The sequence below is a fragment of the Lynx rufus genome, unplaced genomic scaffold (genome assembly GCF_022079265.1).
Source record: "Lynx rufus isolate CCGP_SWC_20201006 ecotype Redwood Valley unplaced genomic scaffold, mLynRuf1.p SCAF_29, whole genome shotgun sequence".
NCBI classification, from domain to species: domain Eukaryota; kingdom Metazoa; phylum Chordata; class Mammalia; order Carnivora; family Felidae; genus Lynx; species Lynx rufus.
The window spans coordinates 7456653-7471753 of record NW_025814844.1 but is presented as its reverse complement, the minus strand read 5'-3'; the positions used below and the strand labels follow the sequence as shown (position 1 = coordinate 7471753).

At 42.0% G+C, this 15101-nt stretch overlaps 1 protein-coding gene across 1 annotated transcript in view; it reads left to right on the top strand.

The window, feature by feature from the left end:
* Positions 1-402: 402 nt before the first annotated feature.
* PTPRM (protein tyrosine phosphatase receptor type M) overlaps positions 403-15101 on the top strand; it is a 595371-nt gene continuing 580672 nt past the window's right edge. Inside the window, exons 1-2 of the mRNA XM_047090212.1 lie at positions 403-448; positions 1045-1167. Of these exons, the coding sequence (XP_046946168.1) occupies positions 403-448; positions 1045-1167 (169 nt within the window). The remainder of the gene's footprint in view (positions 449-1044; positions 1168-15101) is intronic.

The window sequence follows — 15101 nt, the reverse complement described above, 5'->3', positions numbered from 1 at the left end:
ACATAGTATTATTGCACTGCAGACATAGTGCAATAATGTTCTTATTTTTGTGTTGTCTTGACCAGAGCCCTAATTCTCCTCATTGGCAAGTAATTGTAAGTAATACTTTTAATGAGTATAACTAATAGCGTTATATAACGGACATTAGAATTTTTATAGTAATTAATATGACCAGTAAAATCACTCCCTTTTGCAACGTGAAACATTGGTGAAAAGATTTGATACCGTACCAATTCAAAGTAACAGGAGACACTGAAGAGGATGTGGGCGGGACTGAAAATCATCAGTGTGCCCCACGATGCTGAAAGAACTGAACTGCTTTGTAAAATTGCATTTGCTTTTATTCTTTCTTTCTTTAAGTAGCTTCATTTCTAGCACCAGAAGTAAGCAGATGTTTACCGCATGGTTAGTTTTGAACTTATTCTTGCCGTTAAAAAGCATGTGGACTGTAAGCAAATTTATAATCTGTTTTACTTTTGAGGCCTCAAATCTCCAAAGTGTTAAAGTGAAACCTCTTTTTACCTTAGGTTTAGAATAATCCTTAGAGAGTATGTTTTGAAGCTATGTTCATGGTCTCTACTGTATTTTTTCCCTCTGACATTGTGCCAGTATTGCGGTGAAAGCCTTTCTCTTTTCATTTTTTTTGGACACATCATGATGTGTTTTTATTGAAAACACATTGAATGCCTAGGGCAACCCTATTAAAGTTTTGAACATAAGATCAATTATTCCAAATTCCTGCAAATCTGGAAAATATGAATTATAAATTTGCTCAGGTCTAAACTTTCAATTGGATTATATGAACACTGGATTCTTTGGAGGGGGAACAGTATAGTGTAGCAGTACTGGCAAGGCATGGTTAATATTCTCGATTAACACTCAGCACTTAGGGCACAGTAGGGTCAAGTTCCAATGTACCTGAGCACAAAGGTCAAATCAAATTTGGTTCAGTATCAAGTAGGTTTACAGTGACCTGCAATCATCATAGCTTGTTCCAGAGGTCTGTTTGGTGCTCACATCGCTTTTCATTCTTTTACATTTTAGGTGGTTGCCTCTTTGATGAGCCACATAGCGCGTGTGGATATAGTCAGGCTGAAGATGATGACTTCAACTGGGAGCAGGTGAACACCTTGACCAAACCAACTTCTGATCCGTGGATGCCCTCAGGTTTGCATGCAGTTTTAAATTTTCTTTTTTAAAACTGAGAAATTAAATTTTCTTTTTAAAATCAAAGCTTCACAGGAGTCTTAATCACAGTAAATATTCCTTGGGTATTGGTGGAATGAGTGGGGATGATGGTCTTTGAGTGTGGCACTTCAAGGTGATTAACTGGTACATTCCCATTGTACCATAGTCCAATTAAGAGGACCAGTGATGATGTACAAAGAGTTTACCTTGGTATCTCTTCCTTTCAAGTTTAATTAAAGTTTACTTCCTTTATCTTTGGGTGCACCTGAGCTAGATTAATGGGAATTCCCCAGTTGATCCTTTTCCAAGAAGTAGATATGGGAAATAGATGGATGCCTCTTCTGGCAAATGTGTCTAGTGGATGGAACTCTAGCTGGGAAATCCAAACAACAAAGTCTCCTTCACAAATGGGAGACCTTGGGGAATAACTTAAATCTTGTCGCCTCAGGGGCTCACTTGGCACCAAAGATGAAATGGTGATGCACACATGTGGATACTTTTTCTCTGGAAGAAGTGCTTAATAAATTTTCCCATGAGTGAAAGACATTTGTTCCATGGAACACCAACAAGAATTCAACTTCCTGTTTTGAAGGAAGAGTAGGGAGTTGGTGACGAGTGAATGTTAATCACATTGAACTTGATCATTTTAATGACCACCCTTTTCAGGTGGTGTATTGGACATCCTTCTAAAAGGTTACATTTGCTGATTTATGTTACAAAGGGGTGATGAGTATGCTGTATTCAGGATTCAAAATGCAAAACATTGTTCTGATTTGGATTTTAGATAAAACACATTTTTGAACTCTTGGTAACTGTAAAGTTCTTCAGTAATACACCCCGGTGTAGCAATAATTGCATTGAGTAGGTCATCTTATAAAGGTAGCTTTTCAACAGGAAGTAGAGTTTCATGTTGTTCTTCATTACGCATTAACAGTTAGGATGCCCACCATGTTCTTGCTCTCTCCTTCGCACGTTTAACTTCTTATAACTTCAAAGAAGGGGACACTGAGCTCCTCAGCTCTACGGCTTTGCTGGACTTCAAACGATTCTAGCTCTTGGTTATGTCCCCTCCGCTGACATTCTCCTTTCCTGTGTCTCTTTTTCTCTTGTACGTGTGTATGCTTTTGAATATGACTTGTGTTTGAAACAGTGGTACTTGATTTGTTTTTACAAATTTCAGCTTTTGCTCTCATGCTGGCCAGTGAGTGGGGAGACAGCACTTCTTGTGCAGGGATGGCCTTCCCTAAACAGGCTTTTCACCCCAGAAGGCCTTTTGGGCATTGCCTGTTCTCTCCCGAGGATCTAGCCTGTGTCCAGAGAGTTGGGGGATGGCTGAGGCCATGAGAGGTGCTCAGATTTAGTCCTGGGAGAGTTCTCCACAAGAGTGACTCGGGCTTTTCTCATTATCTTCTAATATGGTTTTTAAAAAAAGTTGTAATTTTTCACATTAGGCAGTAGAGGTAGTTGTTGTGGTCCTTTAGTTTGAAGATGGTCTTGGAAAAATTGACTTTTACAAAGGAGCCCCAATATTGCAGTATCTCTTTCAGTCTTCACTGGTTCTGTTTTTGTCACATGATGACCTACACCCTTCTATAAAGGGAGGGAGAGGTATCATTTCTTGCCACCATCTTGTCCTTCACTTCTTTCTGATTTCCCACAGTAGAATCTCAGGCCAAGATGTCCAAGTTCTAAATGTAGAAAGGATGGGTTCCTAGCATAGGCCATGATAAAAATGGTAATAAAGATCAAAGACCAGTTGTATCCTGGAACAATTGGTTGGATAAATGAAAGAACAAAGAGGAAGCAACTTTGCAAACTTCTGGCTTTTGAAAGCTCTTCTGCCTTTGGAAGAATGAAGTGGGGGCATTTATACATTCTGCTTGAATTTATTCTGCTTGCACTGACTAATGGAATACTTAGTCCTTTGTCACTTGAGATCTCTGAAGGTTATGCCTTCCAACTTGTTTGTCAGTTCCATCTGATTTTTGATAGTTACAAATGTGTGCCCTCAACGGCCATCCCCAAACAGAGTGCAGGTCACTGTGGCGATACTTGGGTGGTTCGGGCCTCTGACAATGTCAGTCAGTGGGCATGGGTCCAGATGAGATTTTTGAACATTGGTAGTTGTTCCGTCAGGCTAACTAAATTTTTGCTATAACATAGGATGGTATTTTTTCCCTCCTATTCATTAAATGAACTTTAGCCATTAAAAAAAAATTCCTTTGAGCACTTTGAGTATATGCTAATCATGATGCTGATTACTGTGGGGGATGAGAGATTATAAGAAATGAGTCTTTCTCTCTAGGAACTTAGGTGGTTGGGAAAGAGAGTTACAAAAATACAATTAGGGAACAATCTAATTGTATTTTTATATAATTGAGTGTTGTATAGACTCGCAGCGTTTTAAGAGCAGCAAGCCCTTATGGACTGGTGCTCCGCTGACCTATCTGCCTAAGGTGAGAAGTTAAATTCTTAATGAAATTTTATCGTTAAAAATTAGGAAACATCATCTTACAGACTTTGCATATAGTGTCCTAAGGTATGGATTTTAAAACAGAGTTTCCCATGTGTTTAGACCTTACAGCCATGACCTGCTTTATTTTTTTTTTTTTAATTTTTTTTTTCAACGTTTATTTATTTTTGGGACAGAGAGAGACAGAGCATGAACGGGGGAGGGGCAGAGAGAGAGGGAGACACAGAGTAGGAAACAGGCTCCAGGCTCTGAGCCATCAGCCCAGAGCCTGACGCGGGGCTCGAACTCACGCACCGCGAGATCGTGACCTGGCTGAAGTCGGACGCTTAACCGACTGCGCCACCCAGGCGCCCCCCATGACCTGCTTTAAATGCTATTTAAGTTGCAAGGGTTTTCTTCTCCTCCTTTTGCTTTAATGTGTATAACATGACTTATCTATTTCAAAAACAAATTCCAAGGCTGGCTCTCTTACACTAAAACAAAATTAGTTTTATGAATTTGTCAGTGTAAGTGGGTGGCAAAATCAGATACAACCAAAGCTTCCTGAGGGTTAATTTCTTTAAACCTTTGACTCAAAATATTATTGGGCTGGGGGCACCTGGGTGGCTCGGTCGGTTAAGCATCTGACTTGCTTTCAGCCCAGGTCACGATCTCACAGTTCCTGAGTTCAAGCTCCATGTCGGGCTCTGCACTGACAGTGCGGAGCCTGCTTGAGATTCTCTCTCCCTCTCTCTCTGCCTTTACCCCCTCCTACTTGCTCTCTATTTCTGTCTCAAAACAAATAAAAATAAACTTTCAAAAAAAAAGATTAAAAAAAATATTATTGGGTTTTTTCTCACATGTGTATTTGCGTGTGTTCCCTCGTGCATAGCCTGGTTCTGCGATGCCTTAGACTGGAGGTTGGCCATACTATGTCCCACAGGCCGGATCCAGCCTCCTGCCAATTTTTGCATGGCTCGAAGGCTGAGAATGGTTTTTATTTTTTTCAATGGTTGAAAAAAGATCAAGATAATAATAATATTTTGTGACATGTGAAATTCAAATTTCCGCATCCATAAACAAAGTTTTACTGGCACACAGCCTTGCCTACTTGTTACATATAGCGTGTGACTGGTTTCAAGCGACAGTGGCAGAGCCCAGAACGGACACTGCAACAGACACTGACTGTAGGGCTCACAAAGCCTAGCTGTTTACTGTCTGTCTGGTCCATTATGGAAGAATTTTGCTGACCCCTGTCTCAGACCATTTTGACATCAGCCTGTAATTGTTGCTTTGGACTCAGTTTATATTGTTACTGTTTTCTGTGTTCCTGTTATAATTATTCACAACCAAGTACTATTTCACATTTTCTTTTACTTTCAGATGATATAGTTTCCAAATATTGAGCCATTAGAATCAGTCCGAAGAAAACCTATCATGATGAGGGGTTTTCTCTATCTTTCTCGTAGATTTGCTTTCTGTTTAAAAACCGTTGAGATTTTCTTTATTGTTTAATCTCATCATCCTTGTGGGCCTATTGTGATTCTAATAAGCAAATAATCCATCAAGCTGATTTTTAAAATTATGACCACAAAAGGCTACAATTTGTACTTTAAATTTGCTCTAGTTAAAGTTTTACTTTTTCTGGGTCTTTTTTTGACGTTGATACTTCAGTGTATGTAGGGTTTGTTTCTCAGAATCTTCACATGTGAGGTTATTTTTAGCCATATTAAAAAAAATTTAAATACAGTCTGGAGCTTTATGTAAGCTGACTTGATAACTACTCTAAGGCTGTGACATTGGTCCTGGAAATACATATTTAGGGCAAATAAATACCAAATGCCATTTAACTTTTTATATTTGAAGCTAATGTTTATGTTACAGATTATACTTTTGCAGCTAGCTCTGAGCCAATTTGTTTGATGGTGAAACTATGCCACTCATAGGTTCTCTTTACTGGTGAGTGTGAGGTTCATTTCCTATGGATTGGTCTCCACTGGCAATGGGCAACTTTCTTCAACTTTATCATAAGGATTACTGCTTTGAGTGCAAGAGCCTTTGATTCAGTAACCAAATAATAACCTGGTACATTTTGTTAACCCTGTTGTATTCTGTCACTCTCTGTACTGTGGCACATTGTATTATCAGAGTAGATTAAGACGTATTGATTAAGAAGTGTTTTTTTCATATAAAAATGCCTGCACAGTTTGACAGTATTTGATGTGTTTATATTTTATTAAAGGATAATAGTTGCACCTTCATGCTCCAGTTCTATAAAATGGATATTTAACAAGTTCTATATCTGATGTCTAAGAAAATGCAACTTTATTTCATATAAAGCATTAAAACAACCAATCTATCCATAATATTAAAAATGTAATCGTAGCTTGTAAACATGGCCATTTGATACTAATAATATTGATGTTTATTTATACCTGACTTGGTCCCTTTAAGAAATCATAACTCTAGGGGCGCCTGGGTGGCTAATTCGGTTAAGTATCTGACTCTTGGTTTCTGCTCAGGTCATGATGTCCTGGCTTTGCGGGTTCAAGCCCTGCATCGGGCTCTGTGCTGACAGTGCGTAGCCTGCTTGGGATTCTCTCTCTCTCCCTCTCTCTCTCCCTCTCTCTCTGCCCCGCCCCTGCTCTCATTGTCTCCGTCTCTATCAAAATAAATAAATAAACTTAAGAAAAACCATAACTCTACCAGGGCTGTAATTAAGTGAATTTGGTTTCCAGTGCCAGGAAAACTTGACACATTTTCCAGGTGGTGTAGCACGTGACCAGGGGAAGCTCATATAGCCTTCCACACTTAGTTTATATATTGCACACTGGGAATGGTGGTGTTTCTGATCTTCGTGGAGATGCTGTGACTAAGGATTGCATCATTCCTGCGGATGCCCCTGTGAAAGGCAGAGAGACGGAAGTGCCGGACAGAGGGGCAGTATGCACTTCTAGTGTGATGACCCAGAAAATAGAAAAAATGACTACATCTGTTTATGTGGAGTCAGTTTCACATTTGGGAAAGATGACGGATTGACAGACAAAGGAAGTGAAGTTTCCTCTTTGGGTGCATTCGTCAGGCATATTTACCTCTTGCTAGGGAAGACTTCCGCACGTATTCACACTTCAGGGCTTATGCAAGGTTTAGTGAGTGATGAAGAGGAGACTGTGGGGTTGAAAAGGCATTTTTCCTCCTTAAATTTCAGTGTGTATCTAGTGAGTAGTATTTTTGGCACAGAATATTCAGACAGTTGTCTAATTATCTCATTCATTCTTTGAATCTGTCAACATTCAACAAATATTTACTTAACACCTGCGATGTGCTAGGCATTGTTATTCATCACGTCGGGATTCATCACTCAGCAAGCCAAGTAAAGACCCCTCCCTGGTGTCCCTTTCAGCCTCAGTCTGGTAAGATCCTTCTTGGATTGCTCAAAGATTATATCCTATAAGACCATGTTTTCCCTCATTTACTGATGACTTTCTGGAATTGAATACTTAAAAGGTAATACAGAATTTAGTTCGTCAGACTCGGCACACTATATAGCATCAAATTTAGCTTTCTTGTATACTTTGTCCCTTAGAAAAAATAAAAACAAAAGCAAAAAAGAAATCTGTATTGGAGGCAAGGGGCAGGCAGTACCCTCTGATCATTCTCCTTTATCAAACAAAGAAATCGCGTACCTGTGAATGACTCAGCAGTTGACAAAGTTTGCTTCCTTGCTGTCTGTCTTTGATCCTCACGATGACCTTGGAAGATCCAGAAGCATTTATCTCTATTTTATACCTTAGGAGACTGCAGTTCAGAGAAGGCATTTTTGCTTATTTGTTTTTGTTTTTTAAAGTTTATTTATTTTTGAGAGAGAGAAAGCCCAAGTTGAGAGAGAGAGGGGGAGAGAGAATCCCAAGCAGTCTCCACACTGTCAACACAGCCCATTGCGGGGCTCGGACCCACAAACTGTGGGATCATGACCCAAGCTGAATTCGGACACTTAACAGACTGAGCCCTCCGGGCACCCCTGAAGTTCAGAGAAGTTAAACCTGCTGCAGGCTTACAGATCAGAGAGCCAGCCCCCCGTTTTGCTCTCCCGCGCACCATGGAGCAGTCTTCCCACATGAGCACATGCATCTAGTGAGGGGATAGATGGTCTTCATCCCAGATGGAAACTTTCTGGATCTTCTGAAAATGGACATGAAGGCTTATCCAGTGTGAGGGCTGCCAGCCGCACCGGGTCAGATGTCACTTCTGTCACTTTGTAGTTCCTGACCTTGGGCACGTTCTTAAGCTCTCAATTTCCCAGCCTCCTCATTTGTAAACTCGTAGTAATATGTGTTTGTAGAGTGACTGCCACGGGCCTGGCTGTCTGAGCTGGAGCTGCAGGACAGCTGTCCCCTTACTGATTGCATCCTGTGGAGGAGGAAGGCAGGAGCTAATAAATAGAGACACACACTGATGTGGGCATGTGCTAAGGGCTGGAGAGAAAAGCTACTCCAGGATCAGGGTCTTCCAATTGATGGGAGCAGCTGACAGGACCAGCCTCTCTGCGGGGGGCTGATCTGGAAGCAGAAACTGGGATCCTTTTGAGGACAAGGAGAACATGGAGGCTGAGTGATCTGGGCAGAGAGAAGAGCAGGAGCCATGACTGGGGGCAGAGGTGAGCTCTGCTGGATGGAGCAGGGTGGTCAGTCTTACAGGATCCCGAAGGCTGTGGAAAGGTGTTTAGAACCTGCTTCGTAGGGTTGTTGACCAGGTGAGACAAGATGACTCACTTTACGAACTTAGTCTCATATCTGGCCTAGCACGACATGTAAGAAATTTCCTTGTTTTATGATTGTTAAGTAATTCTTCAGTAGTAATTTGGTATGAATTCATCCCGTAGCTTAATTTGGATTTCTGAGCAAAGTGGGCAATCAGACCAAGTTTTTATTTTCTCTTCTAAGTGGTATCGAATAAGAAGCAGTAGATATACACCTTCATATAATCTTTTTTTTTTTTTTGAGAGAGAGAGAGAGAGAGAGAGAGAGAGAGAGAGAGAGAGAGAGAGAATGAATCTTAAGCAGGCTCCACAGCCGGCACAGAGCCTGACACCGGGCTTGATCTCATAACCATGAGATCATGACCTGAGCTGAAATCAAGAGTCAGATGCTTAAGCAACTGAGCCACCCTGCCCCCTGCCCCCATATAATTTTTGACTGAATTAAAAAAGCAAGCTGAAAGAAATCCATTAAAATATTGTCAGTATTTATTTCAGGATGGGAGGGTGGGGGTAATTGCCTTACGTTTCTAATTTTTTTTAGGGGTGGTCATTGAATTGGCATCCTTTGAGTTGATTCTGAATATTTCCAGTCACAGAACTCAGAAAAGAAAAACAGTTTTGCTGTCCTTGGGAACCTGATTCAAATGCCCCATAGAGAGGTGCCTGCCTGCCATCCAGATGTAAGATAGTCAATGATGGACACTCCTTCCTACATTTTACTCAGATTGCCTTGGTGAAGCTTGGGATGGGTTTCCGGTGAGCTTTTTTTTTTTTTTTTAAGTTTTCTTAATGTTTATTTATTTTTGAGAGACAGAGAAACAGAACATGAGTGGGGGAGGGGCAGAGAGAGGGGGAGACACACAACCTGAAGCAGGCTCCAGGCTCAGAGCCATCAGCACAGAGACCAATATGGCGCTCGAACTCACAGACTACAAGATCATGACCTGGGCTGAAGTCAGACACTTCAACCGAGTGAGCCACCCAAGGCACCCAGTTAGCTTTTAAACAGTAAATGATGAGACACAGTGAGAGAAATTGGACTGGACTTGTATTCTCGCAGTAGTTTCTAAATTATAAAATTTAGAAAAAATGACTTTAGAATGTAATAAAAAAATACCCCTTTCAGATCAGTGATCTGAATGGAGAGTTCTTAGTTAAACAGGATGGGGCTCTGGGTAGCCTCACTTTAACATGGGTGCAAACAACATAAAATTTACCATGTCAACCATTTTTAAGGGTTCCTTGGCATTAAGTACACTCACCTTGTTGTACAACTATCTCCTCCCTCCATCGCCAGAACCTTTTTTTTTTTTTTCATCTTCCCAAACCAAGACTCTGCACCCATTAAACACTCCCTCCCCATTCCCTCCTCTGCCCAGGCCCTGGCTACCACTTCCTGTCTCTGAATTTGACTACTTTGGGTCCCTCGTATAATTGGAATCATATAGTATTTGTCCTTTTGTGTCTTGGCTTACGTTGCTTGATGTACTGTTTTCAGTGATTCTGTTTTTATACGCAAAGACTTTCAAGTTCAGGGCGGTCTTTTTTTTTTCTTCTTCTTCTTTTTTAAGTGTCTTGATTTTTTATTTTTATTTTATTTTTTTTTTTACGTTTATTTATTTTTGAGACAGAGAGAGACAGAGCATGAACAGGGGAGGGTCAGAGAGAGAGGGAGACACAGAATCCGAAACAGGCTCCAGGCTCTGAGCACAGAGCCCGATGCAGGGTTCGAACCCATGGACTGCGATATCATGACCTGAGCCGAAGTCAGATGCCCAACCGACTGAGCCACCCAGGCGCCCTTAAGTGTCTTGATTTTTAATGAGCGTTTCATGAGGGCCAGGGGCCATTGTATTATGTATGATCGCTAATTTCAATCACTTATATTCAGTGTTCAACAAATGTTCTCCTTTAAATTTGTTCTAAATTCTTGTCTTGGCTGATTGGAAACTGCTACAAAAACAAGAACAGTGGCTAGCTATTTTTTTTTTTTTTTTAGTATTTGCTGAAAAAGATACAAAGGAACCTGTATTTATAAATATGTGTTTTCAAAATACGTTTACTTCTTGCCTGATTTCCCATAAAATTGTACAAGATGACATCATAAGAGTTATGTGAAGCTGAGTAATGGAATGAATAGGCAGGCCAGTCATGAGAGGCATTGTAAATCTCTCAGAATCTGGGGGCGCCTGGGCGGCTCATTCGGTTAAGCGACTGACTTTGGCTCAGGTCATGGTCTCACGGTGAGTTCCAGCCCCGCCTCGGGCTCCGTGCTGACAGCTCGGAGCCTGGAGCCTGCTTCGGATTCTGTGTCTCCCTCTCTCTCTGCCCCTCCCCTGCTCATGCTCTGTCTCTCAAAAGTAAATAAACATTTACAAAAAAATGAAAAAAAAATCTCTGAGAATCTGAGTAGAGGAGGGATTCAAGAAGTGAGGTTCACATGGGGCAGTAGCGCGATGGGGCAGTTACTACAGCCAGCCTGAGAAAGTCATAGCGAGGAGGTGGTCATCTGTCACGCATCATGTGTTCTGTGTGCAAGGCCCCCTGGAGCTGGGCATGGCCGAATTGTTGGAAAAGAGTTCGCTCTGGCAGAAGAGCCAAAAGGCGGGCCAGGGGGCTTTGATGTGAGACTCTGGGACCCTGTAGGTCTTTGGAGCACACATTCCTCACTGGCCTGCAGGGGGTGGTGGGGTAGGGCTGGGCTGATTTGAAAACTGTTTCTCTAGAGACCAGAGAGCCTGAGGCCTGAGGGAGACTGGCCACTGGGTCTGGGGCTGTCAAGCAGCCGCTCTGCTTTACGGAGGGAGGGAACTTTGGGTCATATGGGTTGGGTGTGGGCCACTGATATACTAGCTTGCATAGCCACTGGTAGGTTAAGGTTGCTCTTGTGCAGCACGGTGTGGGGGGGGGGGGGAGCGAGAGGCTTGGAAATTCTGTGTGGCCCAACCGCCCTGGTTCCCCCCAGTCTCCTCTTGCTTATGGAGTCACAGACACAGGCTCCCGTGAAGTGCCTCCGAGACCTTCCATGATTGAAGGAATCAAATAGAGGAATAAATTCTCATTTTTTTTAAAGTGTATTTATGTATTTTGAGAGAGAGGTGGGAAGGGGAAGAGAGAAAGGGGGAGAGAGAATCCCAAGCAATCTCCGCTCTGTCAACACAGGGCCCAGTGCAGTTCACAGTTCATGAGATCGTGACCTGAGCCGAAACCAGAGTCAGAAGCTTAACAGACTGAGCCAGCCAGGTGCCCCGAAGAGATGAATACATTTAAATAAGAAATGGTTGAGCCTGAATTATTCCTTTTACCTGAAGACCAGGAAGAAATGGAAGGCCTCTTTTGGAGCCACAGCTGTGTCTGAGGCCCTGAGCTGTATGTTCTGGGCCCTGAGGGTACAGCCATGAACAATGCCCAGTGCTCCAGGAGGCGTCGAAGTGGCGTGGCCAGTGCTCTGGTGGGGCCGGGCTGCTGCCCAGACACAGCCTGGTGGGTGAGGGTGAGCAGAAGGCCCCCAGGAGGAGGTGCTCCGAGAGGGGCCATGAGAGCATGAGGTGTGAGGCCAGAGCAGGTGGGCATGCTGGGCGGAAGGAACATCCTGTGCTGAGGCAGTAAGTGGAGTTTGGGCAGCAAATGCACTCAGGAGGCTGCTCAGGAAGCTTCAGAGCATCAGGGAACAACCTACATCATAGCCTGGAGGGAGAAAGGCACTCAAAGGCTGTCCCGAGCTGGTGAAGATGCGAAGCAGAGAGGCAGTTTGTTGATTGTTGAATGTGCGTGTGCACATGTGTGTGTGTTGGTAGAGTGTGCAAATGTGGGAACATGTTAACAGTCGTTAAGTCTGTGTCCAGTGTATGTAAGTATTTACTGTACTACTTTTTCAACCGTTCTGCAGTTTTCTAAGGAAAGATTGCTGTATATGTGGGGACACAAGGGGCATCGGCGTGAAGTACCCCAACTCGGTGCCATGCCAAAGCCATCATTGTACAGATGCAATTTAGGCAGAATGCTGTCCTGTCAAATCACATTGAAGATATTTATATTTGTATTTTAGAAAACTAAGTTGACCCATGTCTTCCCTTTCGGAGCTTATCAGGATGATTCCTTGGTCTCTATTGGAGAGGTTTAGAGGAGCCGATGCACTGATTGAGAGTGACTAACTTCAGGGATGTAATTTTAGGACTCTCTAAAATAGGACACACGCTCTACGCTGTGGTCTTATGCCTCAGTGAGTGTACTAAGTATAAAGATCTTTATCCTATTGGTAGATATTTTGGTGGCTAGCTGAAACTTTGCAAGAAGATGCACAAGGAATTATTAATTTTATTTTTGGATACATGCCTGCATTCATTTGTATCCTGTCCATAATATAGGGCTGAATACAGAAAAAATCATACAGCATTTTCTTGGCAAATTCCATGAAATGATTGTGCAGATCATTATTTTAAATAAGTGGCCTTTAATGCATAGTTGGCTGATACTTTATTCTGGAGATTGTGATAAATTATATCTTAAAGTGATATTTAAAAGCTTAATGGTTGACAGAGAAATAAATATGGCTATTTAATTCATTGTCTGCTGGACAATCATGATACCTCTCTCTGGTGGGTGGACAGATTGAGACAACTGATAATGTCTGAATCGGCTATGTGGGGTAGCACACGACTATAGCAGTAGTCTTAAATAGACATCACTGGAAATGAGTCTTTCAAATGGCCCGTCCTTATTCGTATGCTTTAGGTTGTCTGATATGGGTTTGTTTCTTAATTTTATTTTCCCTCGTTCCTTTTAGGGAACTTGAAAGAGACATCTTTTGTATTTACTCCATTACCCATAGACAACGTACAAAATATTGGAATCCTTGGCATCAGACTTGGAGACATAGACGGGGTTCGATTCAGTGCATTTTAAAGCAGATAGACACCAGTGACGTTTCTGGTAGCCATTCTGGGAAATTATGAAATACCTCTTATAGCCATTCTTTTTCATGCTGTTTTCTCCTTCCATCTCTGTTGACTGTGATGCTCATCCTGTTAAACACACATCTTGTGGAAATGGAAATGGAGTCACCTCCCCAGTTGTGCTTTATAAACACAACGTGCCTTAGTTCCTCCTGATGGTCCTGGCTCACTGTGGAGTGACAGGCTGCAATTTGCCAGCAGGTCAGCGACTGAGCTGATGACAAGTGACCTTTCTAACACTGCAATCAATGCTTGTTATTTGGAAAACAAAATGATACAGTTTGTATTTTTCAGGAGATGGGTCATTGGGTCAGCCCACCATTGACATGTGGATTTGTTACTTGGGCTGGGTGAGTCAGTTCAGACAGGAATGTTAATTTATTTGAATTGATCTTGGTCTTGCTCTTATGAAACAGTGTTGGGCATTTGTTAGTGGCACGAATTCTTAAAAATAATTGGTTTTACACATCAGTCAAAGACTTTTGGAAAGCCTGTTTTACGCAATGGCATCGTATACCAGCTTAGGCAAATATACCATAATATGTTTTGTTTGGATTTGATGTTTCTTGGTTGTCTTGAAAGAAAATCTTAAGTATGTGAACTCATATGTGTCATATTTAAGTACTCTTTCTCCATGTGTTTCCTGAAACGTGTTTCATGAGGCCCCATCGGTACATAGTCGTGAGGCTGAATAATTTCGGAAAAAGATGCTGGGAAGGTATTAGCTGCCCGAAGAGATAGCCTTGTGGTAGTGTTGTTGAATAACTGCTTTCGGCTTTCACCCTCTAGATACATGGGAGGGTTGTGTGTTTCTGTCCCCTTTGATTTAGATGTGGCTACACCTGATTTGGCTGGTGAAATGTGAGTAGAAGTGACATGTGTCACTTTCAGGCAGAGCTTCAGCAGCCAGTATGAGATTCCCCATGTTCTCTTTCCTTTATCCTGCCTTGCTAATTGTGGAAGCATTGGGATGCTTTTAGCCTGGGTGCCTGAGGGAGGAAATGTAGCAGTGACTTCTCCTCCCCACATATACGTGCACGCACACACTCACTCAGCTGACTCCAGGGGGCATGTGCCTGAGGGAGACAGAAACTTCTTTGTGTTCTGCCACTGAGATTTTGGAGTTGTGTGTTGAGTGGTTCTCAACCTCTCTGGTCTTAGGGACCCTTGACATTCTTACATAATATTTTTTTGAAATATTTAAAGAGCTTTTGTTCATGTGGGTATTTTCTGTTTATATTTTCTGGATTAGAGATTAAAGCTGGATTAGAAATTTTGACAGCAGTGCATAAGCATACATTCCGTTAGCCATCGGAGCAGTGATGGACATGTGTTAGTAATTGAGAACGAAATGAGGATAATGAAGTCAAATAATGTCATATTATTATTGTGAAAGCTGCTTTGACCTTGTGGATTCCTTGGGAGGATCTCAGGGATTTCAGGGTCCCTGGAAGACACTTTGAGAATCATTGGCCTAGACCATCTTAAGTGAAATGCCTACCTTGGCAATTTAGAATTAAAGGCTCAGAGGACTCTGGGAGGAAAACAAGAAGGGAAAATGATTGTGGAAATATTGCCAAAAAGATATCTCTGAGTGTTAAAACTCACTTTTTCTTTTTGAATAAAGACAGTATAAATACTTCATCCTTATTACTGCAAGGCATTTATTCGTTATACCAAAAAATACGCATTTAAAATAAAATACTCCCCCCCCCCAATCGCATTGTACAAAGCCACGTAACTGTGA